General features: G+C 38.2%; 4 protein-coding genes across 5 annotated transcripts; 2 read left to right on the top strand and 2 right to left on the bottom strand.

The window, feature by feature from the left end:
* Positions 1–78: 78 nt before the first annotated feature.
* LOC119718783 (COMM domain-containing protein 4-like) lies at positions 79–4728 on the bottom strand. The gene is made up of 8 exons (XM_038188203.1): positions 4534–4728; positions 3911–3982; positions 3464–3529; positions 3093–3132; positions 2831–2950; positions 2225–2305; positions 1358–1534; positions 79–1063 (listed from the first exon to the last, which is right to left on the bottom strand). Exons 1-8 carry the CDS (start codon positions 4534–4536, stop codon positions 1020–1022), a joined length of 603 nt encoding a protein of 200 aa, XP_038044131.1. The 5' UTR covers positions 4537–4728; the 3' UTR covers positions 79–1019.
* Positions 4729–4906: 178 nt separating this feature from the next.
* On the top strand, positions 4907–11097 carry LOC119744931 (39S ribosomal protein L9, mitochondrial-like). 2 transcript variants are annotated; one of them, XM_038221145.1, is made up of 7 exons: positions 4907–5012; positions 5667–5765; positions 6394–6553; positions 7470–7594; positions 8269–8316; positions 8724–8828; positions 9211–11097. In XM_038221145.1, the coding sequence occupies exons 2-7, from the start codon at positions 5673–5675 to the stop codon at positions 9415–9417; spliced, it is 738 nt and encodes a 245-aa protein (XP_038077073.1). In that variant the 5' UTR covers positions 4907–5012; positions 5667–5672; the 3' UTR covers positions 9418–11097. The 2 variants fall into 2 exon arrangements, with proteins under 2 accessions (XP_038077073.1, XP_038077072.1); XM_038221144.1 differs by having other exon boundaries at positions 5652–5765.
* A 904-nt stretch (positions 11098–12001) lies between these two features.
* LOC119744932 (riboflavin kinase-like) lies at positions 12002–17055 on the bottom strand. Its single transcript, XM_038221146.1, has 4 exons — positions 16811–17055; positions 14433–14584; positions 13557–13659; positions 12002–12293 (listed from the first exon to the last, which is right to left on the bottom strand). Exons 1-4 carry the CDS (start codon positions 16935–16937, stop codon positions 12178–12180), a joined length of 498 nt encoding a protein of 165 aa, XP_038077074.1. The 5' UTR covers positions 16938–17055; the 3' UTR covers positions 12002–12177.
* A 162-nt stretch (positions 17056–17217) lies between these two features.
* LOC119744930 (serine beta-lactamase-like protein LACTB, mitochondrial) lies at positions 17218–21993 on the top strand. The gene is made up of 6 exons (XM_038221143.1): positions 17218–17311; positions 17957–18470; positions 18622–18812; positions 18960–19248; positions 19499–19822; positions 20548–21993. The coding sequence occupies exons 2-6, from the start codon at positions 18035–18037 to the stop codon at positions 21018–21020; spliced, it is 1713 nt and encodes a 570-aa protein (XP_038077071.1). The 5' UTR covers positions 17218–17311; positions 17957–18034; the 3' UTR covers positions 21021–21993.
* The last annotated feature ends 1666 nt before the right edge of the window (positions 21994–23659 follow it).

Here is a 23659-nt window from a genome sequence, read left to right as displayed (position 1 = left end):
GGGGGGGTCTTGCAATTTAGAAAAAGCAAACTCAAAAGTGCTGAGCAAATATCCCCGCTTGCGTCCATCTAAAACAGACTGCTCGTGAGTTAGCATTTGTAGCTTTTTTTAATGGGAACATCTTGAAGTTTTAAGGCTATTCCCAATTGGGAAATGTTCCTAATTAGGAACACCGTAATCATGTCGTCAGTCGGCCAGTCTTCCCTGTGTGACATTCCAAGCACTCCGAGTTTTGTAACTAAAAACTCATGTTAGAAATAAATGTAACAGTCCATTATACCGATGTGGTTAAATTGGCTTGCATAATGCCATGTATATATGGGCAAGATACTAAATTTAATGTAAATTTGTTGAACAAAGCATTGTACTATACAACAGTAACCAAAGTTAGAAAGTTAATGCTTTAAAAAAAAAAAATTTGTTCATTTACTATTCATGATATTGTTTAATTTCCATTCATAAAGCAATAAATTTTCCAAAAGCAGGGGAAAAGCTAGCTTTAACTCGTGTTATTGTAGTTATATGTGTGCTTATAATTCATCAATTATATACTATTGAAAACTGCAAATGTTTCTTACAGCTGAAATTAAAAAAAATTTTGTTCTACGATTCTAAAAGATGCAAAGTGATTGCATTTTCTATTTCTCAACATTTGCACTCATCAGCAAATCAACAAGTTTTATGGACCTCAACATTTGATGTTATAAAAAAATATATTAAAAACCTTTTTTGAGTCTGAGGTCCCATTGGCATTACGGTCAGACATCGGACTTTTTCAAAACGTTTACCGACAAAAACATCTGCTCCGTCAAAATGCGTTGTCAATGCATTCTAATTAAGCGAACTAGGTAACCATATTGCATCTGACGAGCTCATATTGATTGTGTACCTTGTTCATTCAGTCCCAGCAGTATACTGTGTAACTTCATCATCTGGTTTTCATACTTATTCAAGATGAATCGTAAAAATAGTTGACAAGACACGTTTCTTTATATCATGTACAGTACTTTGTATGTTCATCAAGTTGCCATCCCTTCCATCAGCTTTTGAGTCTGCTTCAGCTCTGCGGGAAAAAAAAGGCAAACAGATTATTAGATCTGGCATTCCACCCAAGAAACTCGGAACTCGATACTCGGACTCACACACAAGGTTGAAAACAGAGTAGATGGGGGTCCCTTTCCTCAAATTGAGAGTCATCAGTTTATTCCAACGTTCCTCCAAATTTATCAAGGGCTCAAGAGCTCAAGTGGTAAAAAGCGCCCTCTCTGTTCACACACGGAGCCCATACTCCCTTCAAAGATTCAATTTCAGATTTTTTTTGTTTAAACATTTTTAGACAAACTTTCAAACTACTTACCACTGAGGAAAATCCTGAACTTGTCGGCCGACATGTTGAAGCTGGTCGGCTGGACGGTACCGTCATCAGGATTGCGTATGTGCAGCCTGAGACGCACGCTAGGTTCGTTCACATCTCTCAACTCGCTGGAGCCCAAAATATAGTCCACTCGCCACTCCACTCTGTCAAGCTTCGATACTTGGTAGACAGAAATGATGAACTTGAATTTACTTCAACATTTTCAAAGACTCATCACATCCATTCACTGTTACAGTTCAGCGGATAGTAATGCAAGATATTTGTCTTGTTTTCCCTCTTTCTGTAACTCCCTAACCAAAACCTGTTTCCCTTCTACCTATAGGTAATCGTTCACAATTCATAAGAAAGTTGAATAGATATCTCCTGTCACTATGATTTCTTTTGTTCTTGTTCCTTCTGTTTAGTTTGTAGCTTACACGAGTGGTTCTTCGCCTTGTGTTTGGGCGTTACTCATTCAAAACAAAAAGTCCCGGATTCAAATATATTCTTGAAATGATAACATTCCAGTTTAAAAGCTACAGAATGATAAACTATCAAAATAGACTTCTATGTCCTCACTGACTGACTGACTTATTGTCACTTGTGAAATTTTTAGCCTGGTTTTTAACTGGTGAAGCAAGCCGGGCAGTGCTATTGTATAGGACTACCCCGTAACATTTGGACTAAATTCAGCCCAACGTGTGCACCAGATGCATGTAAAGACTTCCAGTAAAGAGCCATTCTGAATCCATTGCATAAAATTTTGTACTTGTCTTTCATTTTTAAGATTGTGACCAACAAGACCTCAAATTTTCAAAGATCAACTTTCCTTGTTTTGTTTTTTTCTAAAATTATAAGCCAACTGCTTACCTCTTAAGCTCTGCTCTTTGAATCTGTGTTGTAACGCCTCCAGCTTATCCTGGTAGGAGCGACAAAGTGCCGTCGAGTGCTCTGATAAAGATATAAATTTTACACAGAGGTAAAGACAACCCCCATGTACCCTTTTAAGCTAGATAGGAACGGTGCAGTAAGAGTTACATTGCGGTAGATTCTGGGACAGTTTGTGCTACCAACAGGTTTTGTGCAGCATAAACTGTCCCATAATGCAGTGCAGCATATACCTTCAATACAAATTTCCTGGCTGGTGGATTTTTGAAAAAAGGGTCTACAGTGCTGTTAAAATTGCTGCGGCCATTTTCACAGAGATGCTAAGTGCACACATTTTCTTAGCATGGCAAATGTTTTCTGCTAAGACAAAAACAGCCAAAATCCTGATTAACTTCACAGTCACCAGGGGCTGCCAAGCATAGAAGTATGCCAAGCGCAAAAAGAATTTGCTAAGCAAAAACAGGTTACAAGATAATGTGTGTGACTGGTTCTCTGTAGATTTTTGCTAAGCACATAAGTTTGCTAACCAGCAATTTCTGTTAAGCAGCTGTGACATTTAGGTCCTGGGACCGGAGACTTTCAACTCACCCTTGGGAAGACCAAGTTGCTGCAACTCATTGGAGAGAGATTCCCCGTCCACATTGTACTTAGATGCACTGGACAGGATAAAGTTGAGTGCTGCTATGCTGGCTTTCACGTCACCGGTTTCTGTTAAAAATAAAACGTGTGTGAAAATAATGCCACATCCAATAATAATTTAATAATTAAACACTACTCTGTCAGATAATAACTCCTTTTTTCGCAATCTACAAGAGTAGTACTTATTATATAAAACAAATCCCAAACTTACCATATTTTGCATCAGCTGTAAGCTTATACACTTTCTCATACTGAAAAAAATCAAGAAAAAAAATGAAATCATTTCTAGTATTGATAAAACATTCTAAGAAAGAGTGAGCAGAGAGTTTTTACTATTTCAAGTGGAAAGGCAATTTTGAAAGTAAGACCAAAAAATGGTTGTGTTTGCAGTTACACTGTCAAAAACAAAGTATTTTTCACTTCAAGCAGTTTTTACATTGGCTTAAAATGAAAAACTTGACAATAGAAAATGTTGTTTCAAGGTAACGTATGATGTATTCATAAATGATAAACACATCAGCAACTCCGAACAAAGAGAGGAATATAACATTTCCTTGTAACTCAAAAGAGACAGGAACTCACATCAATGCTGTCTCCAAGCAGATCCTTTATGACCTGGGCGCACAGTAACTTCATCTTCACAGATGTCTGCAGACCAAAACCAGTAAAAAAACATTGACTGGGATTATATTAGACTGAAACAAGTACTGTAGTAACCGTCATTGCCAAATATTACAATTTACCATAATATTGAATAAACAAAATAAATAATCAACTCTTGTGGTCCTGAATTCCAAAAAGCGACAGTTATACCCAAAAACTACAGACGAAAAGTTGACATCTCAGTTTTAATGTCAGACCTTAAACGAAGACTGTGATTGAGACAGAGAAATACTTCACATTTAATTAGAAATTTATAGTGTTATTTTCTCCTTAAAATAGTTCAGTTTATCCCTTGAAGTCCTTCAACAAGTCCATTCACCTGTGAACAAAGCAAAAGCAAGCCAATTTGAAATCATATCCACTCACAATTTTGGACAAGATGCTGATTTCTGCAAGCACCCAATCTGGGCAGTCCAGCCCTCCACAAAAACGAAACCTCTGAAAACGGGGGAAAAAAATCAATATTAACTGATGAGTTTTCTATTGAAATTGTGAATAACTCAATCGAATGTGATGAATGGTTTGTAAACAACACCACGTTCCGGTGTAATTTTGAAACATTCCCACATTCGATGTCATTTTATATTTTGATATATATTAATTATTATAACAATTATTATAACAATGTATAATTTTGCCCTATTGATTAATCACTTACGTGTGGCTTTCTGTGAGTTTAAGCGAGTGTTGGGTCTCTCATTGTCATTGCCAAGAAATTTGATGAAAAATACGGCACAACGAACGTGTTCAAAATGATCAGAGAATCAAAAATGCGCATGGTGGTACTCTGGTACCCCGAGTTCCGCATGCGCAAAACGGTGGGGGTCCCCCTAGTGGGTACCCGTCTTACGTGGCACAGTGACCGTAATACCATTTTAAAATTCTGCTAAATCTACTTCAAAAATCTGCCAAATCTCCCAGTATCGCATGAATAGTTGAATGCACAATTAACACTTAAAATCTCAGATAGAAATATCAGAAATTCTTACCATTTTAAACGTGCAATTTCACAAATATAAGATCTGGAATGGTCAGGAAAAGCCTCTCTAGGGAGTCACCAGAGTTACTTTACATGAAAATAATTATAAAAGCCTGCAAATTAACTATAAAGTTTAACTCTGCCACTGCTGCTGCCAAAAATTGCAACTTCAATTTACTTGACCTCCTTGATGACCCGCCTACTTTTACAGCCTTAACAAAAAGTTAAAAAATTAATAAGTTGTAATTAAATAGTGTAATAAATTTAATACCAATAATTTTAATCAATGTATTTTTAGAGAAAGCATCAATAATATTATAATGGAAAAATTAAGTTTTATATGTAATAAAATAACAAATATTTAGTCTTTTTATATAAAAATGCTGAAAGAGGACATAATTTCAACATGGCGGCCTCCATGAGCACGATTTAGTATTACATACTTTGTGCACAAAACAAAACTGTTCAAAACACACTTTAGTTGTAAAGGTATGTGGTATCAACGTAATGTTTTTGTTATATACGAGTATATCATCAACTGATTGTATTTTTTTTCGTTGGAATATAAAGAGAAAGTAGTGTTGATAAGATTGTTTCGTGGTGCGTGCAAATCAATCCAATTTAAATTTGTATCATGTTTGGATTGGCATATATTGCCACTGCACGGCGCACACAGAGATTCATGCTAAATACTCATACTCAGTATGGAAGCTATTGACATGGTTAAAAAGCAGGGGGGAATCAATTTTCCTCACGCTAAATGTCTAGAGTTAGTTATCCTTTAATTTTAAGGGGAAATTTGGAGAAAGTAAGTTGATATGAATGCAGGAAGTGAGTAGGCAAAGGGAATTTTTGAAAGTTAATAAGGAGAGAAACACGGGGCTAACCTATGATGTTGGTTATCATTAAAAAAATTGTGATATGTTGTAAATGAATGTTTTTCTTTCTGTTTTCCTGTAATGTATTTTAGAGAACTGTGACTTTACCATTTATGTATTAACGTTTAACTGTTCGTATTACTTTGTATCTTGTTTGTTGCAGACGCAGTTGTCATTGCTTGAGAACGAATTAACAACTGTTGGAAAGCACAAAGTGTCATACTTACAAAATTGATATTTCTTCCCTCAGTGTCTATCTATCCAGAGAACCATGGCGTTAGCAGCATTTTCAAGCGGCTGTCAACTGTTAAGAAGTTTATGCAAGACGGTACCTGTCACTTACATGGGATGTCAACAACAGAGGGTAACACAAAAAAAATCATTCATTTTAATCGTAGCAAAATGAACTTTTTCTTTGAAAAGGAACCAGTATATTTGATATTCTTAAAAACATAAAAAAACAATCCAAGCATGCTGTTGGAAATGTCAAATTTATTTTTATTTCTGTTAACCCCCCCCCCCCAAAAGAACATCCTTCAAAATAGGCATAGTCTATGCTGCTGCAAACCCCCCCCCCAAAAAAAGAAGAAAATCCTTCAGTATAGGCATAGTCTATGCTGCTGCTGAAGCATTTCTTTTCAATTTTAAATTTCAGTGATGCGGGAATTCCAGTCATGTAGTCTGAGATCTAAATCTTACAATGTGTGTGTTGTTATTTGTGGCCAAAATCATCATCGTAAAAGCCAAGCCTGAGAATGATTTTAGTTACCACAAGGAAGTATTGTCAGGGTTGTAGAATGCCATGCTCCAGTGGTTACGATGTTTCACTCATGTACGATGGTGCGTGGGTTCGAACCCTGCCGGGAACATGGTGTGTGTGCCCTTGGGCAAGACACTTAAACTACAATTGCCTTTCTCCATATATTAGCATTACAATTTAATTTATTTTAATTTAATTTTCATTAAATTGATTAGTTACATTTTGATTGCAGAATGCTGTTAAGTTGCGACGACGCTATCCACCGCCAATACCGAGTCTCAGAGGCAAACCCCACCGTGTCAAAACTAGTCACTACGTCTACGTCTTGGAAGCTGATTCAATGCATGACCCAAAGCCAAAGCTACAGGTTATCCTGACGGAAGATGTTCCAAGTAAGAAAATTGAAACTGAACACATTGTGTTTTGTTTTGGAGCTGTAATGGCCAACTATAGCAATGGCCCCAAGTACAGTTAAAACAGTCCCAACTATAATTGAGGAATCCCTACCATAGTTTGAATGATCCCAACTATAGTTGGGATTCTCTCAACTATAGTTGGGACGATGCTTTAGTTGGGATGCAATAGCGCTTGATGTCCCATTTCTTATTTTTCAACCACAAAAATGTTTGGTTATTCTAAAAGGCTCCTAGTCAAAATGAAAAGTGATTAGGAGTAATATTTACCTTTATTAAACCACCAAACTTGTTTTGGATATTGTTCAAATATTTTGATGTAAAAAGAAAGAATAAATTGCAGATGGGAGCTCTCCTTCATCCATATCTCTTGCATTTCTTATTGAAATTTTATCGATGCATTAAGTTCATCCGTTACAAGCTTTTGCTCTTACTTGCTGGCCTCCATACATGTCTTACCTGTAGATACTGTCATTTGGTTTCACTGACCTGAAGTTGCAATGTTTGGAAGCAATGTCTTTTGAAGGAGAAAAATAGGCAGATTTTGGTGAATTGACCTATCGCCGTTTGCGAGTTAGCCACGGTCCTTAGACAACCCTAAGGGGAATTTTGTACATTAAGTTTGTTCGTCTCAGACTTTGCGCGTTCCTCGTCCATATGTAGATCATGTAATTGGACAATATTTCACAAGCTGCGTTGACGCGATTCTACTGCGATTGGTCAATTTGATACATATGGAAGCTTTCTATTGAAGTTCTTGTAGCCCTTTACCTTGTAATTGGTGACTTCCATAAACAAAGTTCTAACTTAACTATACGTTTCTGTGTGTGACTAAATCGACATCTGAGGAAAATAAATAATGAGAATATTTTGTCAATGTTTTTTTTGTGTCCAGGGATAGGTTCAAGAGGAGACATCGTCGCTGTAGACAGGAGCATGGCTCGCAACCGGCTCTTGGGCAAGAATGTAGCCGTCTACGCCTCACCGGAAAACATCAAAGAGTTTGCATTGGAGAAACAGGCAAGTAGAACAGTGGATGTGTGAAAAAGTGTGTCTGGGAGGATTTCTACCACAGTTTGAAAGTTCAACAGCCTTGAAAGCCAAATTTGACAGAGAACTAAAACTGAAGGGGGAGGGAAAGGCAAGGCATCACCAGTTTTGAATGAGTGACTACCAATGCAGTCAGACTGCTGGAGGTTTCAAAAAGCGAGGATGGGGGCGAGATGGTAACATAATGACGCCTGGGGGCGCTGTTCAATGTGATCAAAACTGGACACTATCTGGCACGAGGTGATGATGTTTGTCAGTGCAGTGGTGGGGGGGGGGGGATGGAATCTAAATGTCTGTGTCAGTTATGATAATGATTCAAGTGGGTAAGAGTACTAAACATAAGAAAAACAATTCTTTTTTTATCAAACATTAGAGCCCATTGTCTGAAACATCCAGTTTGCCCGGTTCTTTTCAGAGCCTCACAAAAGAGATGTGTTACACGGTGCAACTGTAAATTCATCTTATTACCTTAGAAATTATTTTCCTTTTCTATATTTATCTGAGAGTCCACCTTTGAGTTTTCTTGATTGCATCTTGAAATTCTCTTAATGGCTCTTGAATTTTACTATGCAGTTCCTTCGACTGAACAAATTTTGTTATTTGATTTGACTTGTCTGCTTTCGTTTTGTTTTTTCTTCTTCAAGGAAAGGGAAATGGAAGGCAGTCAATTGTTGACGCCAACTGCTCTGAAGGTAAAAAAAAGTTTATCGTATTGGAATATTTAAATTTGTTAATCACTCTTATTCAATTTATCAGAAGCAAGTTGAGATTTGGGATTAACAGATTTTCTTGGAGCATGCTAACATCTGGGGGAAAATGTCCGGTTCCCTTCCCCCAGTAAATAACTTCACACTGTTAATTGTATTTTGGAATTTGCAGTTTAGGTGCTTTTATTTTGTTTGATTTCAAATTCATTAGTATTATGTACCGACTGTTGCTTTTACCATCTGCGTGGATTTATGTCGTTCACGCCCAGGCAGTGCCCAATCCACCCATCACACTACCAATCCAAAACATATCGCCCTCATCTGATCACCAGTTTTGTAACATTTTTGCCAAATTTGGTTTATAGTTCAACGCATTTCTTCTTAACTTGCAGACGATAGAATATCTGAAGAAAAGCCGATTAACCTTAAGGATTCGCTCCGTTCCCATATGGGACGTGCTTCCTAAAGAGGCTGTCATCCATGCATTCGACAAACATGTGAGTTACATTCTTTTAATACTTATGTTTTGCCTTAATTTGTCCTTAAAATTTGCCAAATTTGCATTTTAAGTAATCAAAGTTGTTGTATTTCTTGTTTTAGTGAATCATATTAAGTGCCAGAACTGACAAATATTCTCCAATAAATATGGAAAGTGGGTAAACTTGAGACTTAATCCCTAATGTCACTACAAATTCTAAAACTTAATGACATTTTGTAAAGAGCTCAGAAATTCTTTAAACACCTTCCATACTAAAATGCAACCCATTGTTATGGGGAAGGGTTTCTTGATTTTAAGGTTTATTTCTTTAAATTCTAAGCTTGCATACCTTTTCATGCAAATTTCTGATAAATGTCACTTCTTGTTTGTTTTTCTGCCAGTTGGGTGTAGTTGTTGCCGACCATGCTTTGGAATTACCAGAAGAGCCCATAACGGACTACGGTACATACACTGTCAAGGTCACAGTCAACAAACTTGAAACTGTGCCCATAGAGATGGATGTCAAACGTTACATCAACAAAGGACAAATGAAACGACTAGCTGCCAAAGCCGCAAAAGCCCCGCGGGAAAGTGCGGTCTTGGATTGAACTGCGATACCCCCATCCCCACTCCGCTCACTGAAAACAGTTCCTCTCAAAAAATTTATATGAAATTATTTGCTGGTTGTAAAAAGATTAGGCTTTGCTGATTAGAGCTGGACCCAAAGTCTCAGTTCATGCTGTCACTGTAAATTGACAGGGTCCCTATTCAGTGGCGAAGACAATGTATGTAGCCAACTATTGTACAGAGCAACTGCCGCACAAAGGATTATCTGAATAATAACTGGCTAAATGTTTGCCATTGAATGGGGCGAGTGTGAGCATACGGTGATAGATTGTTTGGACTGCTCTATACTTGGTGACTCAGTCAGTCGCCTAATCAGTCAGTCAGTGTTTCAAGTCATTCAGGACAATAGCCTGGTCCTTCAAAAACGTGTTATCAAGGAACACGGTATTCGCCATTCAAGTTTGTGAAGTAATTCAAGGCATTTGCAGTCACATGTTCATATTCGTAAACCGCAGTTTTGTTACATCGTGCCAGTAAGTCAAAAAGATATATGGTTGTAACTTACGTTGGGAGAAAGAAATTAAATCACTGATAACTGAAGGTTTCGATGTCATTCCGGACCTAAGACTGACCGTTTGACGTTGCAGTTTCATTTGCGAAAAGCTAGCATGCCGGAGGGTTCCACACACGCAATGCGATATTACCCTCAGTGTGTCATGTGACATGTATTTTTATTGTCCAGACACATGACCATCCTAGACCAATGAAATTACAGTATCCAAGCAGATGATACAACAAATATATTTATTACATACAATCCCTTGTGTGATAGGAGCAATATACACGTTCCATACCTTCTATAAATGTACACTCATAAATGTGACTCATAAATCTGCAGTGCTTTTTCGCAGTTCAAAACAATTTTGTAAAAGTTGTAAAAAAAAAAATCTGAAGGCCAACCTCATATTTGAAAACCTTCTTGTTTTGGTAAAATATATACTCATTTTTGTGCACAATGTGCAGTCCTAATTTGTTCTACATCTACCCCCAACCCCACCCCGCCCAATTAACTCATGTTTCAATTTCTGTCTGAGAAACACTGAAAATCAAAAGAAAAATCATAAAACCACTTAACAGAAGAAAGTGACAAGAAAAGATTACACAAAGTACTCAAGGATATGTTTTGACTTTCCACAATTATATATGTGTCTTAGTACAATCATCTCAATACTTTCAATGAACAAACGCAATTATGTCTAAATTGAAGAAGAAAATACTATATTTTGAGGCACTATAGATCTCTCTCACAGGACGCCATCTTCGTAGGAAAATTACAACTGCGTATTCAACGCCATCAGGTGTGTGTGCGCGCAGTGTGCAAAATGTTCTTAACACGCGCACATGTTGCTTGAAATTTTTCTGAAATACGACACAATTATTGATACCAAATAAACATCATAGCCTTATCTATTTCCAACCTTTACTGTGGAATAAAAAATCTTTACATAAGAGCAATTTCAAAAGTCATATTTTCCAAATGAAGTGTACATATAGCTAAAAATAGAAAACAATCTCAGAAAACAATTATTTTAATAGCATGCGAAATAAATACAATTCTCGATTTCAGGTTAAACATGAGCAATCATAATATTTAGCGTTGACATTTCTGAACTAAAATCCTACATTAGCAAATGAAGAGTTTAAAGGTTAGAGCAATAAAATACTGAATCCATTTCTGTCTAATACTTGTAAGATTCCGTCCACCGCAGAGGGGTAACTCTAATATTGAACAGATTTACAGGTTGTTTACAAAACAGCTCATGACAAGAATTCTTGAGTTCACTGAGGTATTCTGATGCAGTTTCCAAATTTAAAACTTGCACTTATTGCACTGTAACTGCATCTAAAAACTGCACCTTCTCACACAAAAACTAAACGATGCTATGGATTTCTGCAAATTAAAAATTGCTGTCGCCAACTAGGTCCAATCGCACTTATGAACCAATGTGCATTTACAATCTATCATTTCTCGGCTGTTGTTAGCCACTCAATGCTGTCTCTAGTGCCAGAATGATGGGCATACAGTAACGATAGTCAAAAGCATACAAGGGTATACAGACGAGTTTAACTCCACAACAAATGCTGAAGAGAATACGCCGAATACAATACAGACCACATGGATTGTTCACAAATTTCCACAACCTTATTGTGACTTCATTCACTAACAGTGATACCAGGGATGAAGTCGAGTCCAACACAATTCCCTGCAAGTCCATCACAAGTCCTCTAGTCCCAATTCAACTCACAAGCTATTCAAATAAGATTTGACAAAGGCATTTCTTTGTTATTGTTCATCCACTGTTACAGTGAAATCTCGAACAGGTTCAACATTTGACTTAATAAGCAGAGTTTTGAGTTAAGGAGCGTTGTATATCATTGTTATACTCAGGCATGCAACTTTTCCTCGGATCAGCTGATTTCCTCTTTTTTCACTTCCAATGTGTGCCATTGAAAATAGAAAAACACTGTACAAAATCTTGGAAAGATTTGAATTTCCTCTTTTTTTTGTGACTTCCCAGTTGCATGCCTGTATACTACTAAAGGGAATGGATTCTTTGTTTATCGAGATTTCACTGTGCTTGTGACTGGACTTGTGATGCACTCGACAACATCCCTGATGTGATACCCAGAGATGTAGAGTCACAATTCTCGACCGGTATTTATCACAGAATACCTACAAATATTTTTACATGTATATAAAAAAACATAAAATGATTTAACCTATAAAACGATCTACTTCATCATAACCTGGATTCCCCATTGAAGAAGTTATCTTGCTGGAACACTTTGTTCTCGGGCAGTTCCAGGACCCTGTCTGCCTCTGCTATGTCGGCCTTGATGGCGCTGATTAATTCATCTGCAGAGTGCACGAAAAATGTGAAACAGAATATTAGGATCAGGTTGTTTGTTTACTGCAAAAACAATATTCTGAAAAACTCGGGTTAGCGGGGTATAGGGGCATATGTTGCACACACTGCAGGCTAAATTACGGACTCCTAAATTGTAATGCAACTTGATGTATTTGTATATATACATTTCAGCAACTTGTATCTCAATTTTGAAGGCAAATTTTGAAGGACACAAAATTTTCAAATGCTTGCTGAATCTTTTGTTGAAAAAGGAGCGGGCAGACATGCATCATGATCATTTTCAAATATTTTAAATATGCTGGCGCAATGACATGGGTACCATTAATTCTTTGAATATGTAATTAATGGCCTTGGGTGGACAGAATTCATTTGGTTATTAACTACCCCCACCAACACAAATCAACATGTATCATGAATTTCATAATGTATTTCTTTACTTCAAATGCCCCACATATTTTTGCTGTGAATCGTCCTCAAGCCACTGTGCAGAAACCCAATTGCAAAGTTTCTGTACTTCATCTTTCAAAGGGCATCAAACTCCCAAAATTAATTGTGGCTCAAGCTCAGTGTAGTAGTACTCGAGTACAACTCGAGTACATTTTGAGAATACTCGTAATCGAATATCAAAATACTCAGAGTCGAATTCATGGTACTCGTACTCGAGAAGAAAAGTACTTGGACTCGACTATTCAAAATTGTACTCCACCATCTAAGTACTCATACTCGATTATAAGAGGAAAAATCGAGTAATTTAGTACTGAATGAAAAAAAAAGTGTCCTTACTTAGAGACACACGTGCTCTATTTTATCGATACTGCATAGTACCGGGCTGTGGAGAAGATCAATTTCCTGTGTGTTGGTGTATGCACAGACATTATGCTTCATCTTTATGTACAACATGCAGCCGTCTGCGAGGAAACTCGTTACTGAGATTTTAATTGTTTTTCCGCTTGAGTTCTCCATAAAGTACTCGTACTCGGGGGTCCAAGCACTCGGACTCAGTTTCACAAAACTTGTACTCAAAGGTCCAAGTACTTTGACTCGGATACCTGTGCTTGTCCTCAAGGGTCTAAGTACTCGGATGACGGTGGTACTCGATAGCTTGGTACCCGGCAGTACTTTGTACTTGCGAAACCCTGCTAAACCTTCTGGAGGATTTTGATAGACGTGGGAGGATTAAACCGTACGGTACAACATTCCAATCGCTCGGACATGCTTAATTCATGAAATTATGACTTCACTGCACTCACCTAGGGAATTGAAGCTTTTCTCTGGTCGTATAAATGCTAATATGACGATGCTGAGATTACAGCCGTAGAAATCGTCCTTGAATACATGCATTACATGCGTTTCCTGCAAACAGAACATGTATTGTAGATGAGACATACATTAAACCTCAAAATACTTCATTTTGACAAAGGAAGAATATAAAATCTTGATTTGAGAAAAACCTCTGAAATGTGTGTTGGGGATTTAGAACATTTCATTTTTCAGAACATCTAAAATGTAAAACAAGAATTGCTTGATTGGCGAACTCAAGGTAAAATCCAATGGAGCCAACTTAAAACAATTGTTTGATTTATTTTTTCTAAAGGAAAGTTTATTAAGCGAATTACAGTGTGTTACTAAAAAGACTAACTGAAAGATGCTTCTAGATGTATATTAAGAAATATATGTGTTGACTCTTTTGGAATGCAAAGGTTAATTTCTAAGGCCTAAATTTGGCCACCAAGATAAAACAATTGAGGGAGTTGAACCAAACTGGTAGTCCACAAAGAAGGAGATTGTAGATCTTGCCTTTGTATAGCCCCATAAATGTGGCCAATAAACTGGACTACCTCCATAAATAAAGGCCACACTTCCACCATGTACAAAAACATGTAGAACTTCGTCAAATTTTGATTTGCACATTTAGGCTTAGTTTGTAGTTTAATTTTGCTTTAGAAGCATACTCGCCCTCTTTATAGGCTAATCAGAAAGTGCTGCCTTTTTCAGATGTCTATTTTTCGTGAAATTCCCAGATTTGTTTGCACACCTTTGCGTATCAAAATTTCAACTTTATTTACGGAAGTAGTCCAGTAAATTGGCCACATTTATGGGGCTAGCCTTTGTACACATGTACATACCATTGATTTTTTGGTGTTTTTGTAATATGGGTTCCATCCCAGACTTAGCACCATCTTATGGACGTCGCCATGGTCTACTGACGCCCAGCCACAGTACACCCCAGTGCTTAGTTCGGGGGGTAGATGCTCCACGACTTCATCCGGGTAGTTGGCTGTCAGGAAACGAAAAGAAAAAGATCAAAATTCTGTAAAATATCACGTTTATATGAGTCAGGATGTAAACTACCTCTCTGATTTGCAGAGTCGATTTGTTTAAAGAAGAAACTTGAGCTAATTATCCTCATTGAAAGCTCTCCAATCATACACGAAAACAGCTTTCAACAAAAGTGTGGCATTTGACAAACACTATAACCACACAACTTCAGAGTCCATACTATAAACTCCAATAATCAGATTACAAAAGTATCCAGAGAAAAAAAAACTGAAGCAACGTTACTGCAGTCTTGCCCCTGCACTCAAAGGCACCTACCAGTTGGAAACCCCAACTCCTTGCTCCCACGCCTGAAACACCTCACCACTCTGCCTCTAACGTAGTAAGGCAAAGGCTGCATGGTAAACTGCAGTAGAGATTGTGTGTATCACAAGGAACACGATCGAAACAGTATTAAGCCATCGCTGGCAAAAGTCAACAGATCCGTTTTCCACGGGTCACGCCAATTTACATGCACATTTCTCTGGTACACTGCACACGTGCTGCTATTGTGATCACTGCTCAGTCAGTGTGTACACAACTTGTATTGATCAAATGTCCATTGACAAAACAACCATCCAAATAATGAATCTGAACTGAATATATGTATTTCTAATTCTTGTCAGCCTACAGTACAGTGTGCAAACTAGGTACCGGTACATGTGCTTAGAATAAATCAACAGTGGTTTCGCACTATAAACTACATGTACATGTATCTCTTGTTATCTTAAAACAGAATTTTTTTTTATAAATTAAGTTCTAAAGTCCACTTCTCTAATTGCACAACTGACATAAACCCATGTGTAGAAAGTCACAGGACCACCAAATCCACACAAGTTTAGCATCAATCCCACCAGAAAAAAAACCAAGGCTGTTGACCAATCTGATTGGTGGAGAGAGATTTAAGTGCACGAACATCTCAGAGTCAGACAAGTTCAGAAAGGGGACAGAGGGCAGTGACACAACTTAAAGGGGCACTGCATCCTGAAATCCCCGAAAATTTCATGTTTTGGATTGTTTACTTATCCTATTTCAACCATCTGGTAGAAAGGACACCAACCTAAATATGAGTACAAACAATCCTCCATGCCTGAATGGGTTGACAATCTCTATTTCATTTTGTGTACTGGACGGTGACGGACCCAGATGTCAGCACTGTACTCAGTGAGAGAACTCCATAAAAATGCACCAAAATTTGTGAACACACATACTATCACAAGCAAATTCCTCAACTGGGTGATAACAAATTGTGAAAGGAATTTGCAGTGACATCGCAATCTAAATGAAATTACTTGTTTGACTACATAAATACAGGATAAAACTTTAATTTTTTTTATATTTTGAGTTTCAATTTAACGATGTAGGCCTTCTAACATGTTATTACAAAAAGGCACTGAACACGCACAGCGAGAGTTTTTGGGGACTTAAATATAGGTGCGCAGCGTAGAGGAAGTCTGGCTCAAGAACAAAAAAAATGCGGGACCGGTTCAGGGTCTTTTAATCACTTCGGAAAAAGCAAAAAACATTTTGGTAAAAAAACAGTGCAATGTGACCATATTTTTCAGAAAAATCTAAATACTTAATAAAAGCTATTGTGAAATTGACAAAAATTAGTAGGCGCCTATTAAAGCTAAAGCAAACAAATATATTACATACAGGACAAAATACAAAATGTTACTAAAAATTATGGCAACTAGTAGTAAACTACACAATATTAATTTTATTATTGACAATTATAACTTGCATTACTAGTATGAGTGGGCATTATAATTAGTCAAATGAGAAACAAAAATTCATTTTTTAATTTAAAATAACAATAAACATGATAAAGATGAACGTAGAGCAAGGTTTTGCTCTATATGAGAATAGTAATACAGAATTTATACTACCAAAAAAAAAGTACCATGCACCATCATGACTAGGCTAAAAAAATAATATGAAGTACATGTATCATCATGATCATCGATATGGTTCAGCTCGAGTAACTCCAGCTCCAACACTCATCAGGAATTCGACATTCTATATGTCAAATTCCTATTGAGCATTGCAGCTGGAGTTACTCTCGACCCGTGAACGTGGCCGGCTATATATACACGCCACGTTCACGTTACTCATAGTCATAGTCATAGAGCAACTTGCTCTATGCTCAAGCTACGATAAATTAAATTCAATCAAAAACAAACCGTACCTGTTGGAATACCCAATTCTTTACTCCCTCGGCCGAATCCTTTCACAACTTTACCCTGTGTTAAATAAGGTAAGGCTGACATTATGGATGACATTCGGTTCAGTTGCCCACATAAACTGCGAATCATCTGCACATTCAGCGACAGTAAAAGATGTTTTTTAGGAACTATCGAAAGTTCGCGAATAAAATATCCGCATTACATCACAAAATACACACATGCACAAAGCCGGTGTACGTAGTCTGTCTCCTTGTCACGTTTCAATTGGACTTGTTGAAACTTTGAGATGGTCACCAGACTGTATGTAAATTTTTTTCCAGTGACCTTTAAACTGCGCGCCATTAAATATTTTCCAGCAGGTTGCATGTGCTCAGTAAATATCGTGTACTTCAGCCTTCAGGTAAAATAGGATGTGGGCGGAAGTAGGAAAACACATATACAGCTAGCTCTACTCTCCAAATTTTCTATATTTAACGTGGACGTTTACATTAAATGTGTAGCGAGTGAGTGTAGATTTGATTGTGGAACAGTTTAGCCCGTTTGATTGTGGACTTTGTCAAAGTTTGTGGTGTTGTGTACTGTGACTGGCACTCAGTGACAGCTCACTAAGTGTACAAAATCCTGGAGAAGTCTAAGTAATGAATACATAAATTAATTTTGTCGGCCAAAATTTGTGTTTTTTAACAAGTTTGCTATAACTATTCCATTACAGTTAACCAGGGATAATAACACATTAGGAATGTTAATTCTAATGTTTAAAAAAAATATCTTTCAAAAATGTTCTTGAATAGTAGCTTGAGTAACTCAAGCTTAACAAGCTCATCAGGAATTCACATGTCTACTTGAACAGCATTTATTAATTTTTTATAACCTTTTTATTAAAAATTTTCTTGAATTATTTGCTGCTCAGTGCTATTAAAGTTGTATTCCCCGTGCTCTTAACAATTTTGATTGTTTTTCTGTCAATATATTTTCAACTTGTATGTTTTATTCCAACCAAAAATCCTCCATTTTTTCTGATGTCCGCAACCCTTTGAAAAAAAAATGGGTTTTCATTTTTGGAAAAAGGTTACATTTACTTTTTAATTAAATCATGAAACACAACTCATAAGAGTTTTGATTTAATCAGTAATGACTTTTCTTTGCAGTTGAGTTACTGTGACGTACCTACCTGCCATTCAAAAATTGGACGTGTGACAGAAATCCTGGTGACCACTCAGTGAATTATGTTGAGGATAAAATCATCCCTTGTGTGTCTTGGAAGACTCAAGTCCGGAAACTTGAAGCCAGCCAGACAGAAATTCTTGAAGTCATACAGCAGTGGAGCCAGAACGTCAGGAGGAGGTGGCCAGAGATGGAGAACTCAAATCGTGTGCGCATTAGGAGGTGGACTGGCCGTTGGGGTTGGACTAGTAGCCAGTCTATGGTATTCGCGTTCTCGTAAGGTTGCGCTCGTGGGTCTTGAGGAGGCTGCATGTCACGAGAAACACAGATGGAGAGGGAAGGATGCGTCACCATGGAGACAGGAGGTCGGTGCGGAGGCGGGACTCCAAGAAGCAGTGAGGAGGTCCAGAGATTTGCTGCGTAGGGTCAAAGATGAGGCGGGCTCACCAGGTATTGTCGTGGCTGTGAGTGTCGACGGGAAACTGCTGTGGGCAGAGGGTAAGGGTCCTTGGTATCTTCTCTGAATGATCATGAGGAAGGAGTTTTAGCCACCAAACAGGAATTGTAGACGAAACTGTCTCACCTACTCAGGAGAGACATTGAAGAAACAATCGTAATTGTAATTTCCCCTTGTTGTTTTTGTTCTCAGGAATGGGGTATGCTGATGTTGAAAATCGTCTTCCGTGTACAAGTAAAAGCGTCCATCGGATAGCTAGCATCAGTAAGTCGTTAACTATGACGGCGGTCGCCAAACTCTGGGAGGAAGGAAAGCTGGATCTGGACAAACCCATACAGCACTATGTACCAGAATTCCCTGAGAAAGAGGTTGATGGGAAAAAGGTAAGTGCATGGATGGCGTGCATGATTTCCGTTTTCTTTCACTTATTAAATTTCAGCCATATTGCATCCACATTCACACAAAGGAACAGTGACCTATGAAACAAGCAGATTTGATTATGAATATTGGCTGATCAATTTCCTTTGCAGGTCGAAATAACCACAAGACAGTTGGTGTCCCACCTCGCGGGCATCAGGCACTACAGCAAAGACTACATAGAGAAGCTGGGGAACCAGACTGACAAAGATGGTGCCTCCAAACTTGCCCAAGACTCCAAGACGTCTTCCAAGAATGACAAAACCAACGATGCCACCAAGACAATGAACAATAATGGGGGAAAAGACACCAAAGAGACAGAGTTCTACGTGACAAAGGACTATTCTTCGGTCGTCGACGCCCTGGAATTGTTTAAAGATGACCCGTTGAGGCATAAACCAGGTTAGTTTGTTCTACTGGAGGGCACAGATGGGAACCTATATGGTGCGGTTACGTCCACCATAAATCCTTGCAAATTCCTCACAAATTCCCAACAAGTCCTCACAAGACCCCACAAGTCCATGACAAGTTAAGTCAAGCTATTCAACCAACAATCGTGGCAATATACTTCACCTAGCATTTTGTGTACATTGATCTATGGGGAACGAGACTGACATTCATTCATCCCCTTTTTTTATTGCAATTTAAAAAGGTAGCAAGTACTACTACACGACACACGGCTGGACGCTCGTGAGTGCCGTCGTGGATGCAGCAGCGGACGAAGACTTCTTAGTGTACATGAAGAAGATTTTCAAGGACCTCGGCTTGACTCACACGGTCCCCGACGAAGCAAGTCCACTGATCTACAACCGGGCGCGAGGCTACACCAAGAACAAAAAGGGAAGGCTGATTAACGTGCCGGCAGTGAATCTCTCCCACAAGTGGGCAGGCGGGGGCTTTTTGTCGGACGTCGGGGATCTGGTTCAGTTTGGCAACGCAATGCTATACAGTTACCAGTACACTAACAAGCACAGGGGTAAGAGAATCAAACACATCAATTAAATCAATTAAATCCATTGGTCACTTGCTTAAAGGGAATGTACATCATTGGCTTTTGCTGTAATTTTCAGTAATAAACTATTTGAGGGGTTAGTATAATAGATCAAATATTGTTACACTGACATGTTTGAAGTTTTGTGTTCAAAAATGCTGGAAAAACCAAGAAAAACTAAAATGTTCAAGTAGTCTGGTTCCCTGACTCCACTTAAGATGATATGGATCCATTTATAGATGCCGGAAAACTGTAAGGTAATGGAACCAGTCCAGCTGGCCTGCACTCATTCATGAACATGTAACCAATAGTAAACAAAATGTGGACTGAAAAAAAATGGTAAATTTGGAGCAGTAGTTGAAAAATAGTTAGGTTTTTCCAACGGTGGTCAGCCAACCACCGTTGGAAATTAACAATAAAATACCACTTTTCTTTAAAATGACTTCACACCAGGTGCCATAATTTTACAAGATGCTTAAGACCGTCATTTGCCAACATCCTAGTAAGGTATTTCGTAAAACTTTGGTATTTTGTTTTTTCGATGTTTGCAAATGTTGTATATTCCCTTTAATCGAATCAATCAAATCTGAGTGAATCAACAGAATCCAGACAGTCAAGATGCCTTCAGTTAAAGAAATTAAAATAAAATGTAATGCCAAAGTAAAAAAGGAAGTCGTAATTTTTGTTTCTTGTTCAATTTGTGCCCTAAGATGCAGGGCTTCTTCCAGGCTACCTAAAGCCAGAGACCATGAAGGCGATCTGGTCCCCTGTCCCCCTCGCCAAGTGTTCCTCGGGTACCAATGGTGAGTACATGTACGCCATGGGGTGGCAGGTGCACGAGAGGGGCGAGCACCGAGGCTTCTGCCCCGAAAAGCACCAGATGGTCTGGCACCTAGGAGGTGCTGTGGGAGCCAGCAGCGCGCTACTCGTGGTGAACCGGGGCAAACCGGACACTGTCAGCAAAAGCGAACCAGTTGCAGGGGACACCACGCAAGACGTCTCCGGACTTGGCGACGCTCCAAGTCCAAATGACCTCTCTGAGAAATGGGGTGTTTCATCTTCACATGATTCTGTGTCTTTGCCAGAGGGAATAGTTGTCGCCATGATTGTTAATGTAGATGACGTCAGCTTGTTCAAGGCAGCTGTTGAAATTGCACAGGAGTTTCAAAAAGTACATTGCTAACTTTGGGGCGATTCCGTAAATTCGGACTTACATGTCAGACAGTTGAATGAGCCTCTCTTGCTAGTGTAAATGTGATACATTACTATATGACATCTAGTGAAGAAAAAACAATTACAGGCCAAACAAATGTGCTACCACCTTTACAATTTTGTAAAATCATGTGGTAGACGTACACAAAATAGCTGGAATTTATGGAATTGCTCTTTGACAACTAGATGTTGTCTTACTTTTGGGTACATTTATTTTAACGCTTGAAGTATCTAAAATACAAATCTTTTTTTATTCTTGCACTTAAATATGGCACTCGTTTTAAATTACTAACATAATTTTTACAAATTTTAATACGGTTTTAAAGGGAAACAACTTTTTAACAATACAATATTAAAGCTGTACATTTTAAAGATGAGTGGTGTCCTCAAATTCCGTCCACTCCATTCTTTCATTAATCAAATTATGAGCCGGGAATCGGAGGAATACCTGTACAGCATTTGGACGTTTCATCACTGTTGCATTTTGATGATAATGCCTTCCAATTTGTGCCTGACAATTTAAAGTAAGTTTACTCAACGAAAATATATTCTACAATGTATTGTTTTCCTTTGCACGTCAAAAACTAGGAATAAATTAACAGCTCCTTTGCTTAATGGACGCTTTGCATTACAACCATCTTTGAGGTCTTCTTTTATCTTATATTTAAGTAAACATCTTGCGTATTCATAATAAAAAGTGCCTCAAACAAGGCGTCTGGATGCAAATAAAGGGTCCTTACTTGCACAAAATAGGGATAACGTGAAGATGTAAAATTAAGGTAATCATTTATCCTAATGCCAATACGGTGCTAACAGATACATGGATTGTAACATGAATATTTTTTTAATGATACAAATGTTCATATTCTTACAATGTCTATCTTATGTACGTGCCTAAGTACAAGGGACAGTCTGGGCATCTGGTGTTTAAAGGGAAATTTACGATAAAGTTTGGGGGGTCTATTTTAGAAAATTGGTTTGGGAAATTTGACGAAAGTCTTCTTTTTTTCTGAAATAACTGTAAAAGCAAATAATGCGCATACAAGTATTTTTTTTAATCGTTTTTGGAAGTTGAAGTGAAGTCTGACATGCAACTGTTCAATTGGAATGTTTCTGTAGTTTTTAAGCAATTTTATGCAATTTTTAAGCAATTTAATGAATATTAATAATTCAGAAACATTACCGTTATTTAATTTATGAAATAAATTAAATAAATGTCATTGGAATGGAAGTTATACGTTTTATTTGTTTGAGGCTGATTATTTTGTGGTTCAATTAAAACAAATCCTCCAAACATCCTCCATAAAATAAACATTATCATTTATAATCATAACATTATCTCCCCTGAGGAAGTAACAAAAGACCAAATCAACAAACCAGTCTTTTTATAGTTTGTAAAAGAAGAATAATTAATACGTCATAAACTAGTCTGTGTTCCTGTTATGTCGGGAATGACAAGACTTCACGTGGCTACAGGAAGTGGCGCGCCCGCAACAACAGGTGCAACCTGTGAAGTGTTTGTTTGGAAGCAATGTGTGGTTTTTCAGATGTCATTCAATTTCCATAACCGTGTTGATGTTTTTGGCTACACGTTTGTTATTGCCATTAAAGGGAAAAGTTTGTTTTTTTATTTCTGTCTGACCGAGTTAAGTTTGATACACATTCAGTGTCTTCTCACAGAAGGGTAATAATCATAATGCGTATTTATAAAGCGCACGTATCCACCAATATTTGTGCTCAATGAGCTGCATCATTATTACCCTGCACATTGGGCCAACATTCCAAATACCATCTCAACTCCCTGGGGAGTATAAAGCTCGATGCTGTCATTTCCGCGCAAAGCAGCTAAAATCAACCACAATGACCAATGAAGCAATGAGTGACAGAGTGCCTTGCCTAAGGGCACACGCACCATAACCCCAGGCTGGCTTCGAACCCAAAACCTGCAGAATTACCCGCAGACCACGAATTCAATGCTCCAGACCACGAGGTCACAGCATTCCACAGTCTTTACAGTAAAACAATTAAATGTTCATTACTATGATTTCCATACTTTTGTTGTAGAAATTATAAAGGCTACACTGACCTGCAGGCATGACAATTTTTGTTTTGTTTTTTAATGCAAATGCCAATGAGTTTTTGTAATCGTCTTTCAAGTAGGTGGCATTTTCTTTGCCAGCCACTAACTGCATAATGTTAGTAGCGGGCAGTGATAACTCTGTTCGGGATCCCGTCAAAACATTGGTTCAAGATTAAAACTCGCGTTTCAAAAAATGTGTCTCTCGTAAGCGGGTTGGTTCTCGACGGCCCTTTCATGGGCGGGCGCCGGAGCGCAGGGATGGGGCTGACCCAAAATCTCCATATACACGTTCTCTGTGTAAAGATTCTCTGGTACACTTTGACTTTGACGGCCCAGTGGCGAGCCGTCTGGAGCCACAGCGTGAGCCCGGACACACCCGTCACCCAGCATGAGGTCAGCCTCCGGGTTGTGCAGGGAGAAAGTCGTCCCTCCTCCCTCCGGGGAAGGACTTGATGGGGTGGCATCTTTGACTACCTCGTTCATGCGCCGTCGCCAGCGGGCGTACACGACCCCCATGCCCGCAGCTATAA

This window comes from Patiria miniata, unplaced genomic scaffold (assembly GCF_015706575.1).
Source record: "Patiria miniata isolate m_02_andy unplaced genomic scaffold, ASM1570657v1 HiC_scaffold_7, whole genome shotgun sequence".
Classification (NCBI taxonomy): domain Eukaryota; kingdom Metazoa; phylum Echinodermata; class Asteroidea; order Valvatida; family Asterinidae; genus Patiria; species Patiria miniata.
Note: the sequence above shows the minus strand (reverse complement) of the source record. Positions and strands in the feature narration are given on the sequence as shown.